Genomic DNA, 17,729 nt, shown 5'->3' with positions numbered 1-17,729 from the left:
GCCGTGACCGCGCGGCTCCTCCAGCCCGCTGCGGCTCTTTCCGCCACATTGCGCGGGGCTCGCCCGCTCCATGGCCCGGCGCGCCGCACGCCGCCCGCCGCCGCCCAGGTGGGTGCCCCGCGGGGGGACCGGGAGGGGGAGGCCCGCGCAAAGTGGCGGAAAGAGCCGCAGCGGGCTGGAGGAGCCGCGCGGTCACGGCTTCTCCGCGGGAGGAGGAGGAGGGAGGTACGGAGGGAGGTACGGAGGGGACAGCGTGTGCGCCCCGCAACTCGCCGGGGGTTTTTAGAAGTGATGAGCGGAGCGTGTCGCCTCGCGCCTGTCGTGACAGTCGCGGGTGCGCGTAGCCGCGCGGGCTGTGCCGCAGCGCTGGAGTTGGGAAGAAGAGGAAGGAGGGAAAGTGCACGGAGCCGGATAAAACACAGTGTCAGGTTTAAATGTCAGGAACCGGGATCGCTGAATGGATTCGCCAGTCAATTTACCGGGGGAAATTAAGTGAGTGAGCTTTGTTTTTGACATTGACTGGTGCTGTGAACCCCGGCGAAATGGATGTAACGGGATCTCGGCGCAGCCGGGCTCGGTGTCAGCGTTGCAGTGCGAGTGAGCTGAAATTTCGAGGGTGGTGGTGGCGGGGAGGAGGGAACCCTTAGGAAGTGGGTGGTAAGTTTAGAGCAAAGTGCATATACACTCTTCCTCTCTGGAATTAACTCCTTCAAAGCCAGCTTGTCTCCGAAAACAGTGAGAGTTGTGACTTGTCGTTGTGCCGGTGGCAGGGAAAAGCCCCTCGGTAACACGACACAGTCGTCTCGGTGCGTGTGCTGGCGTTTGACACGCTACCATTTCATATTTTTAAATAAAAACAAGTTTGGTGGCAGGAAATGTGAATCATGCAGGGCGACCAAGATCTGTTTATGAAAACCAAACGGTTGGATTTATTCTAGCCGTGAGTGTTGAGTTGTGAACTACAATAAATCGCTGAAGTTTATTTCTAATAAAAAGTGACTTGCGCATGCTAGTTTGCCTTTTTATAAATAAACTGAAATGTTAAAATCTTTTTTTTTTTTTTATTTGGATCACAGCTGATTTTCATGCCTGATGCTCCTGGGCCCAATCCTGGAATGCCTTGTGCATGTGCAGTAGCTGTAGTAGGACAGGAGTCTCTTTGCCTCCCTCTCCCCCTGGAGCTGTAAGCACCCTGCGTGGTAAATTAGTATTTACCAGCTCGAACCCCTCATAAGTGTGTTTAATGTGCAGAGCTTTCAGGCATCTCGCACATCTTTTACACCAAGTTAAAAGGCATTTCTGTTTGCTCCAAAAAGTCACGGCTACAACACATGTGTTGTGTACATGTGCATATGTCATTAGAGTGTGCTTCTGTCTGGTAAAGAAATGGCTTTTGTTGATTGTATATTTATTGTAGTAGCAGTCTAGGAAGTCTCTAAAAGCAGGCTCTGTCCTCTCCTCGCAGCCAGCGGAAAATCTGCTGTCAGAGGGCTTTCAGTGATCTCCTGTGGCTACGTCCAAAAAATTTCATTGATAAGGCTGCAGAGATGAAACCCGAGTCCTGCCTAAACAGAGTAGCTGCCTTGGCCTAGACTGTGATAGAGCTGAACTGCAAACTGATTGGTCTGACACTTTATAATCAAAGTTGATTTATTGTTCATTAGTAGTGCATTAGCCTTTTCAGGCAAGACAGTTATTTGTGTAGTGGCCTGTCAAACAGAAGACCGCTAGCACCTGTCATTTCTAAACCATGAGATAAGCAAGCAGATACTAAGATAATGCAAATAGGAATACAGTGGAATGAGGTTAAGTTCTAGCATTTTCTCTTTAAGAAATACTGTTTTATTTAACGTGTTCATGTTTAGCAAATAGAGGAACTGGATTATAGAGTGAAGGGGTTCTCCTGCACCAGGACTGTCAGGAGGAGAAGGTGCTGGGAATGAGCTGGGCATCCGTGGCATGTGGTTTCAGGGCACGTCGGAGGTGAGGAGGTAGTTGGGGCAGATAATCAATTGGGAAAAGCCAGTCACTGATACAGAAGGAAGATGTAAATGCTGCTCCATAGCCTTAATTTAATTTTGTTTGATTTTGGTTTTAGTGTGAGAGCAAGACCAAGGCACTTTTTGTGCTTTTTTTCCTGAGTCCTTCCCCCTCTTCCCAATGGACAGATGTCATGAAAGGATGCTCTTACTGGCAGGGGTTAATTATATGAAAACTTGATGACATCACAGCAGAACTGTGAGAATGTCAAAATACATCTGCTGCCATATTCAGACATATTGCTCTCCCTCCTCTCCCCCTATATCAGCTCCCCTCCCCTCTCAAAAGGGAATGATCTCATGACATAAAACAGAAAACAACACAAGTGTCAAAAGAAAACAAAATTAGTGAACTTTTGTCTGCCACCATAGAAACGAGGATTAACTTATGTTATTCCAGAGCATGGAATGGAGACTATCTGCATGAGGATATATAGTGTATTGTCTTCTGTGAATTTTCATTTGACAGGGATTTTGGAGGCTGTGATCTTAATTAAATCTCAACTGACTCAAATAATGCATCTAAAGGCATGCAGTGTTGCGTAACCTTGCTGAGTTGGTAAACCATAAATCATCAGAAAGCTTATGATAGGAAGGGCTGCTTTGAAATTTTTTTTGTTTGCTACAGTTGGTTTGGTTTTTTTTCTGTCTTGTTTAACATTCACTTTACTGTGCTGTGCCATTGTGCCCTCCCTTTTCTAAGCAGTGTTATTCTTGCTTTAAAAAAGAAAAAGAAGCTCTGAGACATGCTCTGACCAGTCACTCAGCTGAACTAAAGAGAAGTCATAAATACAATGGGATTGACAGGGAAGAAATGAAATCCCTGCGCTGGCTTTGCAGGGACCTCAGTGCTCAGGGGAAGGTGTGGGTGCCTCACGTTCTTCTAGAACTGGATGAGCCCTGCACAGGTTTTAGAAGTGTCACTCTTAACCTCACACTGAAATTTGTGCTGGGGTGTGAATCGCGATCAGACCTCACAGCAGAGTCGTGGCACGTCACCCCTGGGTTGTAATGGGTCACAGATGGATGATTGCATTGATGGACGGTGGGCTCTGATGTCTGCGCGAGTCAAGTTGGTTTTAGTTGTATGCAAGGAAGAAAAGGGTTGCAACAGTTGTGTGGAGAAGGATAAAATGGATTTTTAAGCATTGAAAGCGAGGTAGAGCAGTCAGAGCGATATCTTATGCACCATTTTAACCTGACAGCACTCAAGCGCTGTTGTTGCTTGAGAATGAAGTTGTTCCTAAAATGCTGAAATGGTTATTTCAGTGCAAAATGCCCTGGTTTCTGTGTCTGTGATTACATGCTCCTGCAGCTGAAGAAAGGTAAGGGGAGAAGGATTTTTGCATTCAAAAGTTTAAGGAGTTTCAGAGGCTCCTGTGCTTTCCTGCTCTGTATTTCTTAGTCTTTCCAGAGCTGCTGTAGGCAAACCTGAGCTGGGAGGACACAGCACTTGGATTTACTTTCTGTAAAGCTTTCCCAGTAGCAGGATAACTTACTGGTGTTGTTTTTCTCCCCTCTTTGCTAGGGAAAAGCGGTAGCAGGGGTAGTTTTATCAACACCTGCAAAACTAGATTGTGGGAAAGTCCTGACACCATAAGCCAAATTTGTTATTGTTTGGTGAAAGACTTGGCTGGTTTTAAGCAGTTTGTTTGTTTTATTGAAAGCAGAACTGCATTACTGGAAACTACTTTGCTGTAGTTCAGTTAAAATGTCCTGTCCTTTTTTGTTTTTATAAGGTGCTTACATGTTCAGCTTCGCTTTCCAGTTACAAGGAAAGGAAAAAAAAATCCACCATATACTCATCTGCAGATTAAAGTGGCTGTGTAGAGACTGGGAGAGAAGCAACACTGGCAAATATCTCTGCCCCAGCCTTTTTTTCTCCTATTTTTTTCTTTTTTTCTTTTTAACATTTCCAGCACTGTTTCCTGCACTAGCAGGAGGATCTGTAGTCTGTATTGAAGTTGAATGAATGTTAGAGAATCCAGACTGAATAATGAACAAATAAGTGGAATTGCTAATTGTTCTGTGCACTAGTTTTGGACGGATTTGCCTTCATTGATTAGGTAAGATGCTCTGTTATTTGGGAGGGACAACACCCCCTCCTCCCCAAACTGACAACGGGTTTTAATTTTTAAGCTTTATCTTGCCCTTAAATCTGAAACATCATTGTTCAAATAACTGAGAACAAGGTAAACCAACAACATCAAAAAGGTCGGCTTCTGTGATTTCTCAAGGGCTTGTTATTTTGTACTTTCCAATTCTATTTGATGTCTTGACAAAACAAGATGACACAAGGGAGAATACATTAAATTTTGATTTTCATCTAACCTGTTACAGTAGTGGCAGCTTAATTTCTTTTACTTTTTACTGAAGACGGCTTTTTGCACAATTACTCTAATTGCCACAGCACTTTATGAGAAGGTTTCTTTACGGGTTTCCCATTTGCCTTGATTTTGTGAGGCATTTTTTTGAACGTGCTTTGACCTTTAACACGGCGAGCTGGCTGGTTGGAGTGCGTCTTCATTAGAAGTAAATCAGTGAATGGCAAAATTGTCAAAGAAGCAACTGATGTTTTCTCATTATAATCTAATTTGCACCGTTGTGCTTAGCTGTGATGTTCAGCTGTAGGTGTCTGCCATAGGTGTGAAAACCTGCACGTTTTTAAGCAAATAAAGTTTACAACTGTTATAAAGGCATCACTTGGAACCAGAGTGGCAAAGCCAGCCTGAGTGTTTAAGCAGAACTCTGGTTTGTGTGGGAAATAAACAGCATGATTTAACCAGGTGGATTTTTTTTTTTTAGAGAATCACTGATTTTTTTTTTTTTTCAACTGGCCACGACAATGTACGTCATCTCAAATGCCCTGAGTTTGAAGAGCAGGCAGCTGTGGATTTGATTCTTGCAGGAGAAAATAGCCAGGGATGTAGAGAGGGCTCATCCTTCCTAGAAATCTGTTGGGAGTTGCAGTTCTTTAAAATCTGCCATAAGAAAAAAAAAAAAACAACCCCTCTGTATAACACTTCCCTTTCACTCACATGAAATTCTGGGCATATTAAATGTTGCTGGTTCAATCACGGGCTTTTATTATTTAATTAAGCTCTCCATAATGTATGTATGAATTAATACACAAATGTAAGGAGTCTGACACCATGATCATTCTCAATATATTAAGGGTGTTTGGGAGAGAGGGTTTCAAGGGGTTTTCAAGGGCTTTAGGGGTATTTTGGATGTTTCTAAGCAGGATTGCTTTTGGTTTATTTGAGGCTTTTTTGGCAGAATATGTTGATCTAACATTTCCTTTCCTAAACTCTGGAAAAAAATGCAGGGTTTTTTTCCTTTTTTTTTTTTTTTTTTTTTTTTAGTTTTAAACTGACTCTTTATAAAATCACCACTGTTTGGAACCATGTAGAGCAGGTTATATAATTTTTCCTTTCATGCTAGAAACGGAAATAAAAATGGTAACTTTTTAAAATGTGAAAAATGATGATGGTAATCTCGAGCTTAAAATCTCACTCATCTTATTAAAGGGGTATTTGAATGTGTGTGTATGTTCTGGTTTAGTCTCTATTTGACAAATGTTAGATGTAGAAAGGATTTAATTTATGTAAACTTTATATTTTTATGCAAATTAAATGAGTATTTATTATAGCAGAAACAATTATCCTGGCACTTAGTGAGAAACCTGGTATGCATGAGAAGTGGAAGATAAGATCAGATGTTTCATTCTGTAAACAAATACAAAAATATTCCCGTTTTTCCTCAGCTGGAAAATACAGAAGACGACAGACGTCCTGACATGCCAGGGAATGTCAGCATAGCCCATCGGTCTGCTTTCTGTGGGTCAGAAGGAGATCTTCTCTCCTGATAAAATACAATAAACAAAATTATAATAATAAAATGCTAATTTAATTTTAAGGAGGTTCCCCCCCCCACCCTTTTAATAGGGAGTTGTATTGTTACAGAGAGCACAGTTATGCTAATGACAGACTACTTAGCTGATTTTACATTAATATAATAAACATTACCTGTCTTAATGCGCTGTGCTGTATTACGGCAAAAGAACTAAGTCTTAAGAGTGAGATTCCATTTCGCATAATGAACCAGCACTGCAGTTCCTGCGTGAATAATTCCGACAGCCGTGGTTTTGTGTTTCGATTTTGGAGGATGAAATACTATGTCGGAAATGTTTTAGTGTCAGGATGGAAGCAGGTCCTGCCTGCCTTCAGCACTTTTTATTTTGCTGGGCTCTGCTCTGGCTTGTGGCTTCGTGCCTCTCTGCTTGCCAGGGTGTCAGTGCTTTATCTTCTCCTGTTTTGCATTGTTTCGGCTGAAATTTTTTTTTTATTTTAAATATATTGCCTATAATAGCTCGCTAACAGGACAGCTCAAGTTCATTGTTTGGTTTTGCCTGGCCATAGCTATTTTTATTGTAGTTCAGTATTTTTAACTGTTCCTCAGCGACTTGTTCTTTTCTGTGTTCAGCTGTTTTGCTCCGTGTAACTTTTATCACAAAATCTTTAACCGAAGAATTGCTGTTTGGAAATCCAAGGTGCCTGGTATGAGGGCTTACTGAAATCAAGTTCAAACATAGATCGCAGGAGAAAAGGATTTTCTGGCAGAGTTATTCTTTATGAATTAAGGAAATCCTCCCCATCTTCCATGCATGCCTGCTAACAGTTAGCAGGACCACAGCTGTATCTAGCATCGGAGGCACAGGGTGTGAAAATGGCTTTTTTTTTTTTTTTTTCCCCTCTTCATACAAGATTAAACTACTTGAAATTATTTAGCTAGTATTTAATTATATTAATATCACTGAAAATGAGGGAATGGAGATGATTAAATAGGACTAAATCATTTTCATCCCCGTGACCCTTGTCTGGGTTGTGTGGAGGAGTGACAAATGCATCCCTGCTGTAATTTCACGGGGAAGTTAAAGGGGAGCTTGGCCCAAGTTTGTGGCCCAAGTTTGTGAAAACAGAGCGTTTGTAGGGCTTGAAATGGGAGGGTCTCAGAGGGGACTGCGGGGCCGGGAGGGCTTTGGGGATGTGGAGGAGCAGAGGCAAAACCCTGGGAGAAGCAGTGAGCGAAGACAATTGTGAGTATTAAAGACATTTTTTGCCGTTGATGGTATTAGCATGTCAGCAGGTCCATACTAGCACAGCTCCCAAAGCCAAATTGCAGCTGTATTTTTACCTTTGCTGCCAGGTTTACATGCAGCTGGGTATCTACCACACCCTATTGTTATCAGTCAACAATACCAAAAGTAGTTCATTAATCATATCAATAACAACAATCATGTTTCAAGTGCAAAATAGAAATAAACAACCTGGAAAAAAAAAAAAAGATTGATTTCTTCTCTGCATGCTAACTTAGCATTCTTTAAATATATCTGCCAGTAGTTTAATTTGAACTTCAACTCCCTGAAGGCAGTAAGACAGAATTATTTTAGTTCTTCATAAACTGCCTTCTGTGATTCATTGTTAACTCATAAAACACACTCATTTTCATGTACTTAAACAGTTAAGTCATTTTTAAAGTTGGTTTGTAATTTTTTTTGGCAACACATTTAAGTTGACATCTGAGAGATAGAAATCTAAAATGAATTTATAGCTCTTGGTTTAGGTTTCACTTACTATCAGACAAAATATCAGAAATAAATATTTTTTATCTAACATAATGTAAAGTATATTGCACAGTATCTAAAATAAAGTTTAGTTTTGACTGAATACACTCAAAAAGGGACCCATAAATATTAGAGAGCTGTAGTTAAGAACTTACATGACTGTTTTAAATACTATTGATTTAAACCACTGGCTAGATTTTATGAATCAAAGTGTAATTTCCAAGCTTTGGCTATATTTCTCATCACTAAAGCACTCTCTCTTGTGTGCCTTTAGCAGCTTTCCAGACATTCAACACGGGATTAAATGATAGTAGTTACAATGATCAATAGGTTAAGACCGGTACAATCACTCTTACCGCTAATGACCTCGGTAGTAATGGGTAATAAAGTGTGGGCTATAATAGCCTATTGCTGGTGCTGCATGCCCTTTGATTCCTAGTATTACCAGGGACTAGCTACATGGAAAAGTTGGACGTTGGGAGTTAAGAGAGTGGATATATAGGCCATCATTCTTAACTATTTAAAGTCCCTCAGACCGATGTGTGTGCCCACGCTCGTCCGGCATGTGTGTTGTAATTTTTAACACGATAGTTTCTGGTTCATTTGAATTCGTTTGTGCGAGGTTTCCGTAAGCTGCTTTCGTGATAAACTAAAGTACAGGCCTTGGCTAAATGCGGCTGTTAGCTGTGTTTATAAATGGAAGGCAGCACCTTCTTTAGAAGCGCAGGTGTGGTGTGAAAATGTGGTTTCAGATGGTAAAATGAAGTCGAAGGGACCAACACAAACTTGCACCCTGTGTACTTGTACTCTGTGTGCAGCACATACATCATTTTTTTTTCTTTCTACTTAAGCGCTGCTGTTCTAGCAAGGAGTGTGCAGCTGAGAGATTTGTTACTGGAAGGTACATGGCCAGTTTTCAAAGATAGGGCCTAATCGCCAGATCTGTCCCAAGATAAACGTGTAGAAAGGCCATGGAAGTGAATGGAAGTTGTCCCTGCCCAGCTGACGGCAGAATGCGGCCCTTTGGATTAATCACCGATGTGTAGGGTTTACAGCACCCCACCCTATTCCTGTCTGTATCCCCGCTTGTCGTCATAAATCTGACTGAAGAATATTTGTCTTGTCTATCTTCCAAGAAGGGCACAGAAAACATACTTAAACATGCTTCCTCTTCTGTTTGCTTGGTCCAACTTCAATGAGAGGTAGTACAAACCCCAGGGTAAAGTAAACTTCTCTGGGGATGAGAATAATGGTGAGTCACGTTTCGGGGCGAAGATAGTGACAGCAGGATTTAATTAAATAATTTCCTGCTCCCAGAAAAGTTTTTAAAGACTACGGATTAAGATATTCTGAATTAATGGGATTACCCATCCTGATGACTCAGTGTCCTCAGAGCTGGTCCTGCCTGGCAAGGTGGTGGCTTTTCCATAGGCATGGGGACGCGGTGCCGACCGTGGGAGAATAGCCACTGCTTTTGGTGGTTCTGGCATTTGTCCTGCAATTAAATCTCCCTTTGCCAGTGTTCACACCGGCCTGGACCCCATCAGCGATGTGGGAACGTGCTGTGCCACAGGGAATTCTCAGAGGACCTCGCCATGTCGGCATTAATGGGATGTCAAGAGGTGTGTGAGCCTTTGCTCAGGCAAATGTTTTGGAGGCAGTGTCTGGCCCTGGCACACGACATGTACACAACAACACGGGGAGATGTGCACTGTACATGCCTCTGACCTTCAGGAACCATTTTTAGTTCATCAAGATTAGTGATGCTGAGAAATCAGGACATCAGTGCATAATGACTGTGAAATTAGGAATGAGAGCTTGCTATGCAAATGACAGGACAAATCATGTGAAAAAGTCAAGATAAACTGCATATTAAGACATTATGTTACATAAAATTAATACTGCATTTCTCTCTTGCTTACTACTACACTGGAGGATTTTTTTTTAAACTCCTTTATCTTCTGATCAGCTATTGTCTGCTGATTTTTTTAAAAAGTGGTGCACAGAAAAAGTGCTAAACATATTATTACCTTTTATTGTAATACATGAGATGACAGGAGATCTTTTTTAGTGAAGTATATCCTTTACTGGTTTTAGTTTTGTGCTGTCATGAATTTCATTTGAAACTATAGAAAAGTAAGGTGCTTCAATATTAATATTAAAACTCATATGGGTTTTGTCTTTTCCTCTATTGGTTTTTTTTTCCTCCTTTTTTTTTTCCCTTTTTTGGGGTGGGGGGTAAAGGGGTGGGTTTCTAGGGAAATAGTCTTCTTGCATTACTGGGACTGACAAAATGGTTCTCATGTAGTCTGCAAATTAAACACAAGTGCAGTGATTATTTTGAATAGCTAAATTACATTCTAGAAAGCTTGCAGAATTCATAGCATTGTCATTAGGTATCCGCTTGAATACAATTTGTGTAACCTTGGCCAAGACAGCCTGTCATTTTAATGTCAGTGTTTTATCTGAACAAGACATCATCCTTTCAGATACAGTGTACAGGTTCCTTGCAAAGATGCCCGTGCAGAAACGTGTTAACAGTTGCAAATATGAAATGCTATCAAGTTCATCACTGTAGCTGTTTGTCACTGAAATGTCATGGAAAGCGGCTTTTAATGGTATCTCACATAATATGAAAGAATTGAAGACATCTGTATGCTGGGTGAATATGGAATGGTAAAGACATCGTGGTAGGGCCTTTCTGTAAAAATTGCATAGGAGTCTAGTGCTGTTATTCACATCACTGAGCCTTCCTTCAATTTCTGAAAAACCTGTCGTAATAGGGTCTAGATCCCATCAGTGCGGGATATTTGGCTGTTGGATTTCTCTACAGAAGGCAAGGGCTTTCTGAGACAGAAAGGACCCAGCTGACGATTTCTTGCAAAAATAAATCAATCTTTACCATATTACTTGATTTAGAGGCTCTCCATCCAATAGTGTTTTGCAAAAGGGGAATTTAGTCACCGGGAAGGTGTGGTCAGTAGTACCTCTGTACCGGCCAGGGTGGGCTGTAAGGACTCTAACCTTTGGCCCCCTCGATGCCAGGCACGGGCTCCCCTGGCATGGGGATGTGCTCTGTGGTGATGTGCTCTGACCCTCTTTCTCTCCTCTTGGCCTTCAGGTTCCAGTGTCGGTGGCTATGATGACACCTCAAGTGATCACTCCCCAGCAAATGCAGCAGATTCTCCAGCAACAAGTGCTAACTCCCCAGCAACTCCAAGTCCTGCTCCAACAGCAGCAGGCACTCATGCTTCAACAGGTAATTGTTTCCTTAACAGCTGCTCGGGTGGCCCCTATGGATGCTGGAGGCTTCACCTCCTGGAACACTCTTGGGGAAAGAAGCTGCCCACATCTCAGGTCTGAACCTTGGAGCAGCCATGCTGTGAGCTGAACTGACTGCTCTTTTGTTTTTAATTCTAGAAATAGCTACTGGAAACAAATCCAGGGAGCAGTGCTAGGAGTGTTTCCAAGATCAGCTAAATAATACAGATGCATATTTAAGTGTCAGGACTTCGGCAGATGTCCCTGTTGCTTTTGCCTGTATCCCCCTGCAGGCTTGGTGTGCCCTGACTAATTGGAATAAACAAGGTAGAAGGGCCATACTTCCCAATTTAGACCTCATTATTTCCATCTGGAACCATAAAGGGCTGTGGAAACGGTGGAAATAGAAGTGGAGAGGTTTGCAAGCCTGTTTGATTTCAGCCAGCATACGCTGGGCTGTGTGTCAGTGCTTCTCGCAGCCCATGGTCCTTTCTCAGCTGGAAGCTGGCCACCAACAAGCCCTGAGGTTCTGTTATCACAGGGTTTGACATAGCGGGGTCTCACGGACCCCAGGTGGGTGTCAGCATCCACCCAGCCCAACCCTGCCTGCTCCTTCCTGGCTCCCAGGCTCCCTCCTGCCCGTGCCGGAGCGCTGCCTGCGCAGAGCACATCTGGGGAGCGGGAGGAGGAGAGTATTTCCCAGGATGTCTATGCATGTATTGAACAACACTTAATTCAGTCAAACCCTATCATTTAGAAAGCATGTGTGTTTCACAACAGAGATTCGCCAGACTCTCTCAGCAAGGGCATTTCGGCTTTGTTGTTACAATCAAAGGTCATTCCTTGCCTTATTTTAATTAGTTTGTGTAGAAAATGGTATGTTTTTCATCAGTTCATTTTGGAGATTACTTTTCAAACGATAATGCCAAGAATAGTCAGTGTGCACTGAATTTATTGTTGAGTTTCAAACTAAAGGTCAGACCATTACAGATAAAAGGATGCTATTTTTCAAATCACAGTTTGTGTGTTACACCAAAAGGGACACTGAATTGGCTCTCCACTTTGTTACTTACCATCTTTCCTTTTCTTTGTAGCAGCAGCTTCAAGAGTTTTATAAGAAACAACAGGAACAGTTGCAGCTTCAACTTTTACAGCAACAACATGCTGGAAAACAGCCTAAAGAGGTACAGACAATACCCATTTTACTTTCAAACCACAGATCCCTGGGGACTGTCTAGTGGCTATTAAACTGTCATTCATCTTAAAAATGATTACACAACTGAACTGACTCTATCGGGCCTCAGCTTTCAGATTTAGAGTTATTGTCCTGTTTTCGCCTGTGTTTTCCTGTGCTTTCCATTTGCTCACTGCCACATATTTTATAGCAGGGGACCAGGCCTTGCTGTTGAGTATGAGTCCTGGAGCAGGCATCTAGACTTGTATCTTGGGAGAGTGCTTTGGGGCGTTAGTTATGGTGGAGAGGGGAGGGGGCAAAGCTGCAGGCCCAGATCATTGCTGTCCTCTCTAAACGAGGCAAAATGCCGAGAGGTGTTGAGTTTGGGCTTGCGCTTTCCAGCCAGAGACATTCTGGTTGCACATTGCTCGCAGCATGGGCTGAGCAGGAAGGACCGCGCTGGAGCAGTGTCAGTGTGACAAGGAGAAGAAATGGCCGGAGGCCTTGCTCTGATGCTACCATGGTCCATAACTGGAGGGGACAGGCCAGGGTAGTTTCTGCCTGTCCTTCAGGTACGCTTCCCTTCCAAAATACCTGTCACATCCTTTGTTGGGTTTGGTGTGCTTAAACATAATTTTTCTGCAATTTTTTTCAAGGTGCTGAGTCCACTCCTCGAGGAGTTTGAGACTTTCCTGTTTAATCTGACATCAGTGCTGGCTTAGGTAGATCCTAGAAAGCTGCCTCTTGGCGTGAGACACTGGGTGATGTCCGGTGATAGCGGTAGCGCCTGTGTCACCTGACAGGGGGTGTTACTCGAGGCATGCACCCATTTCTGCTCCTCAGCCCCCTTGAAATTTCGGCAAATTGTGCCACCTGTGCCAAGTTTCAACCCAGAGTGAATTTTTCCAGCTGAGTTATAAACCCCTGAAAACAGGGGGGTTTATAATGGAAACGCTGACACAACCTTAACCATAGCGCGCTTACGGGCGCCACTATAATAAAAAGGGAACAGATTAAAAAGTGTCTAAAATGTAAATCTAAAGGACTAACAGTAATTAAAATGGAAATGGCACAGGGAGGGAAGGCATGTAATTGTGAGATATCACTGTGCAGAATGCTCTCAGCTTTGTTTTGCTGGCTGTTTTTCTAATTCAGTAGGGCTTACTCATCAGTGGCAGTTCAATGCGCGTTAATGACTCTGGGATGCAGGCATCACTCTGGACAAAGAAATGATTATTGTGCGGTCAAAAGAAGTTCAAAGACAAGAAGGGAATTTCAGTTTTTTCCTTAGAGATCCACATTCAAGAGCATATAAATTAAGCCAAATGTTAAAAACCACAGTCTGAAAGCTGACTTCAAAGTCACAACTCTCTAATTAATGAACTGCGAGCTTCAGTTTGGACAAGTCGTGGTTTGATGCGCCCATAAATCAACATGACAGGTCTGTTTCACAGTCTCAGACAGTGCTTGTCATTGAGTCACATCAGATGTAAACACAGCAGAAAAAAGAGGGAATATGAAGGAGGTGCAATTGATCAACAGAATTGGTAAAAACCCACTTTTGAAACGCATTATGCATGATCACAGGAAATGGCGATAGCCTCAAGAGGCTTTCTCCTTCTGCTGTTGCTTTTTTGAATCAGATTTCTAACAGCCTTCAAAAGGGAGAATAAGAATTATGGAGCTTCTCCCCTGTGGCTGGCAGGCAATAACCCCCTGTTGTTATTTTGTGCTTCTTTCTTTTCAAAGGCGTCAAAATTTAGTTTTTTAAAGATCTTTAACTCTATATTTGAAGACAAACAATAAAGGGCTGCCACTGTCATTCTTATCAGTTACCAGGGATTGTATTTTTTCTTTCTGTTGCCACTTCTTATTAACCTCTTATTTGGTCTATTAGACATAGTTTTGAATGCAAGCCTGCATGCTGGGAGAACATGAAAGTTCAGATGAGCTCAGAGGGCAGATAAAGAAATTTGAAGGGGAAAGTTACACAGCAGAATGAACGATAAAAGTTAACTCTTCTAAATTGCTGTTGTCAGACAGGAGAGCATCTCAGACACAAAGATGAGGGCTTGGAGCTTAAAGAAAAAAATACCTTGTGTTAAAAAAGACAAGAAGGGAAGTTAGACAATGTGATGGCATTTCAATATCTAACACACTGATTTACTGTGGTCACACTTCTGATATTACAGTAGCGAAAGCAACAATAAGAAAGGACTCCTTCCTGTTTCAAGAAGAGCATTTTAACACTGTAGCTGGAAAGAGAACAAGGACCTAAGTCTCTTCAGCTTATTCTGGGGATTTGGGGGGGAGTATTTTTGCTGATGGTTTTAGTGGAGGTCCATTTCAACAATACATGTCACCCCACAGGTTTGTTCAGCCCAGCTTAAGGAGGTTATTCTTGCTAAATTAGCCTGGAAAAGGTGGTCTTGTATTATTTTATTTCTTCCCCTCCCTCTGGCACTGAAAACTGACAGGCAGTGCCGTGGTGGGGGCCAGCGGCTGCCGTGCTAACGAGGGCTGAGCGTGTACCTTGACAGATGGAACAAGTGTATTCATGTACGGCATCCCCCAAGTCATTTGGTGAGTGCCTTGTCCTATTGTACTGTCGTGAAAGAAGGAAAACACAACAAACCAACCTCCCCAGCCCCGCTGGTGAAAGGGATCCGACCCCTGAGCAGAGCAACAGACGGATCCCAGTGAGGTTCCTAGGGGTTTTACTTGAGGGTTGTGTGGCGTAGCAGAGGGTGAGCAGTGCCCCACAGCAAGGGGCAGAGGTGCTGGGGGGGATCTCAGCCTGTTCCCTCTGACTGCTCTCCCCTGGAAAAGCCGGGGCTCCCCAGAGCCAGGGGGGTGTGCAGGGTCCTGCGCGGAGCCGCGGCGCTGGACGGAGCGCGCTGTTTCCCGAGCAGGGCCGTTTGTCCTCTGGCACTGTGACAGTTTATGTTAGGCAGTAGGGAGTAACCTAAGAAAGGAAAACAGACCTTTGACAGAAGCTTTAGGGAGGGGATCAAAAATGCAAGTTTTATCAGGATATTTCAGCATTTTAACACTGACTACTGACCTGACAACAGGACTGCACCGAGACCTTTTTTGTATGCATTCAATTGTGAGAAGTAAACAAACTGCCTTGTATCCTGTGTTTGGTAACTGGGTGGGGAGCGCAGTTTGGCAACGTGTCTTGCTTTTAAATTCTTTCTTGGACAATGGGCCTTGTATACTTTTATATCCTGGCTTTCCAAAGTAGAGTGTGTTCAAGAGCTTTTCTTAGGATAGCTGAGAAGACAACCAAATGGGCATCAGTCAATTGATACAAAGGGATTTTTTAAAAAACCCCATGTGCTAACTTTGCACTCAAATGACAGATAGGTAAAACACAGCTTACTACACCTAGTACTAATAATACACATATCTTAATATCTATATATTAAGTATAGATATATTTTAAATTTATATTTATGGAGGCAAACATTGCTTTAGCTCTTAATACAACTGTTACTGGGGCCTGCATGCTTATGGTGCTGTTGCAAATAGTTGCAACAAATGGATGTGTCTGAGCAAGCTGTTGCAAAGAAATGTAAACTCTCAGAGTTCCAGAATATCCAAACACCTATTTGTTTAAATGTGTTCCTGAAGTCCTATGTTTTCTTTGGAAATAAGATAAATTGAGCTTATAAATAAGATGAATAGAATGACTGACTCAGAGTTGTGGGTATAAAGCTGGTTGCAGTATTAGGATTGATGGGGCATGCTGGTATGAGAAGGTGGGGGTCAAATTGACGGTGTCTGTCAGTCCTGCTGCAGCAGCTCTGGTGAGACTTTTTCCCTGTGTAACACCAGTAGGAAATGGGGCCAGTGATCCTCTGGCTTGGTGTCGAGGAAGGGCATAAGAAAGCTCAGGATCTGGCTGGGGTTTGTTTGTGAAAGTGTGCAGTTTGGTAAGAGTTAATTTTCTTTCCATAATTGTTAGCCATAATGTGTATAAGACCTCCACCTTGATATGATTCCTAGCAGATTAGGGATATTAGATAATTTCCTTCTATTTATTGTACTACTGCACTGTATTATCTTTCTATCACTCAGATAATTACTAAGGAAATCTACATTAATTTTTTTTGGCTAGCACAAGGAACTGTTAACACTGGCATGATGTATTGATGTTTTACACAACAAAAGTTTTCCTCCTGTCATTGTACAATAAATAAAAAGATATTTATCAAAATGCAAAGCCTTTCATGGTTTTTAAAGAACAAAGCAAATAAAATACAAGATGAGCATGGAAGCAAAACCTAGAGGCTTCCTTAACTGAACAAAATTAAGGACTCTGAAGCCTTGAGTACTGTACATATTAAACACTCACATTCAAGTAAGATGTTGTTTGCTAAATTATGAATGTGTGTAATTAAAATCTAGTGGCTGTTTCTATGAAAGATTTACAATGTTATTTCATCGTTTGTCATGGCTAATTAACAATATTAGATGAAGTTTTTCTTCTTCAAAGGTCTGATTTTTTCTCATTTATTTATGTCAGAAGTGATAAACAGAGTAGTTAAAAGCTTCTCCGGGTACAGTAGTGAGAAAAGCAACATGTTCTTTTACACCTCAAAGGTTCAAGGTTCACATCCCTGTGGAGTAAAGCAACTCCATCTTCTTTCTAGTGAGAATAATTAAAAATTTCAAAGTGCAGAAGTAGCAGCCTTAAATACAGCACAGAATAATTCCAGCGTAACAGAAAGTATTGTGGGGCTTGATGGATGAAGAAGAGAGAGTAAGTATAAAATACCATAAATTAAGCTAGTCGAATTGCCTCAATAGTTGAGACAGCCCTTGAATGAGCAAACAGAGCACAGTACAGGGTTTCTTGTCATATCTAAGTGTGATGTGATCTTGGGGTGTGAGTCTCATGTTCTTTGCCTTGGAAGAATTACCCAGGATTTTCAGCAGAATTTGCTTTACCTACCACTGAAACACAGCCACTTGTGGGGTAAAATATGAACACGTGGAGCAAGAAATGCTGTATGCATTTGGAATTGGGATGGCAGCAGGGATTTCGGTTGGATGAAAGTTAGCCACTGGAGATGGGAATCTGCAGCCCTGTGTTAGCTCCAGCACCTAAATATACCTTGGGGTCTTTTCCAGGGATGGTGGGCTCGCTGGCTCGGCCTTGATACCCAGTGACTGCTGTCAGAAGTTGAAGCAAGTTGAGACAAGGAGTCCTGTAAATCCTCTGCTTTGCTCTTGCATTAACAAGTGTGCTTTTTTTTTTTTTTTTTTCCTCTTTTCTTTTCCAGCCCCAGCAGCAGCAAGTGGCCACGCAGCAGTTGGCCTTTCAGCAGCAGCTCTTACAGATGCAGCAGTTGCAGCAGCAGCACCTCCTGTCTCTGCAGCGTCAGGGGCTGCTGACGATCCAGCCTGGGCAGCCTACTCTGCCTTTGCAACCCCTTGCACAAGGTAGGTGAGGGGTTTGGGTGCCAGAGCCAGAGCATGTGTGCACACTCAAACGGAGTTGTCACGTGGGGGGAGAGAGAGAGAGAGCAAGAGCTCACAGGCTCATAACATAATAAGCACAGAAAGATGCTGACGGGCGGGGTGGGCATTATAAAGATAGATTTTGAGAAGGGCGGTGCTG

General features: G+C 42.6%; 1 protein-coding gene across 7 annotated transcripts in view; it reads left to right on the top strand.

Annotated features, from left to right (window-relative positions):
- The first annotated feature begins 63 nt into the window (after window positions 1-63).
- LOC121672741 (forkhead box protein P1) overlaps window positions 64-17,729 on the top strand; it is an 87,171-nt gene continuing 69,505 nt past the window's right edge. For 2 of the 7 annotated variants that reach the window (XM_042045546.1, XM_042045543.1), the window contains exons 1-4: window positions 64-108; window positions 10,787-10,924; window positions 12,024-12,110; window positions 17,392-17,551. In XM_042045546.1, the coding sequence (XP_041901480.1) occupies window positions 10,805-10,924; window positions 12,024-12,110; window positions 17,392-17,551 (367 nt within the window). In that variant the 5' untranslated portion in view covers window positions 64-108; window positions 10,787-10,804. Of the gene's footprint in view, window positions 109-10,756; window positions 10,925-12,020; window positions 12,111-17,391; window positions 17,552-17,729 lie in introns of those variants that run through there. The other 5 variants (XM_042045545.1, XM_042045541.1, XM_042045544.1 and 2 more) reach the window with 3 other exon arrangements.

The sequence above is a fragment of the Corvus kubaryi genome, unplaced genomic scaffold, assembly GCF_017639235.1.
Source record: "Corvus kubaryi isolate FWS band 111438036 unplaced genomic scaffold, C.kubaryi_AGA036_p1.0 64923, whole genome shotgun sequence".
NCBI classification, from domain to species: Eukaryota; Metazoa; Chordata; class Aves; order Passeriformes; family Corvidae; genus Corvus; species Corvus kubaryi.
Note: the sequence above shows the minus strand (reverse complement) of the source record. Positions and strands in the feature narration are given on the sequence as shown.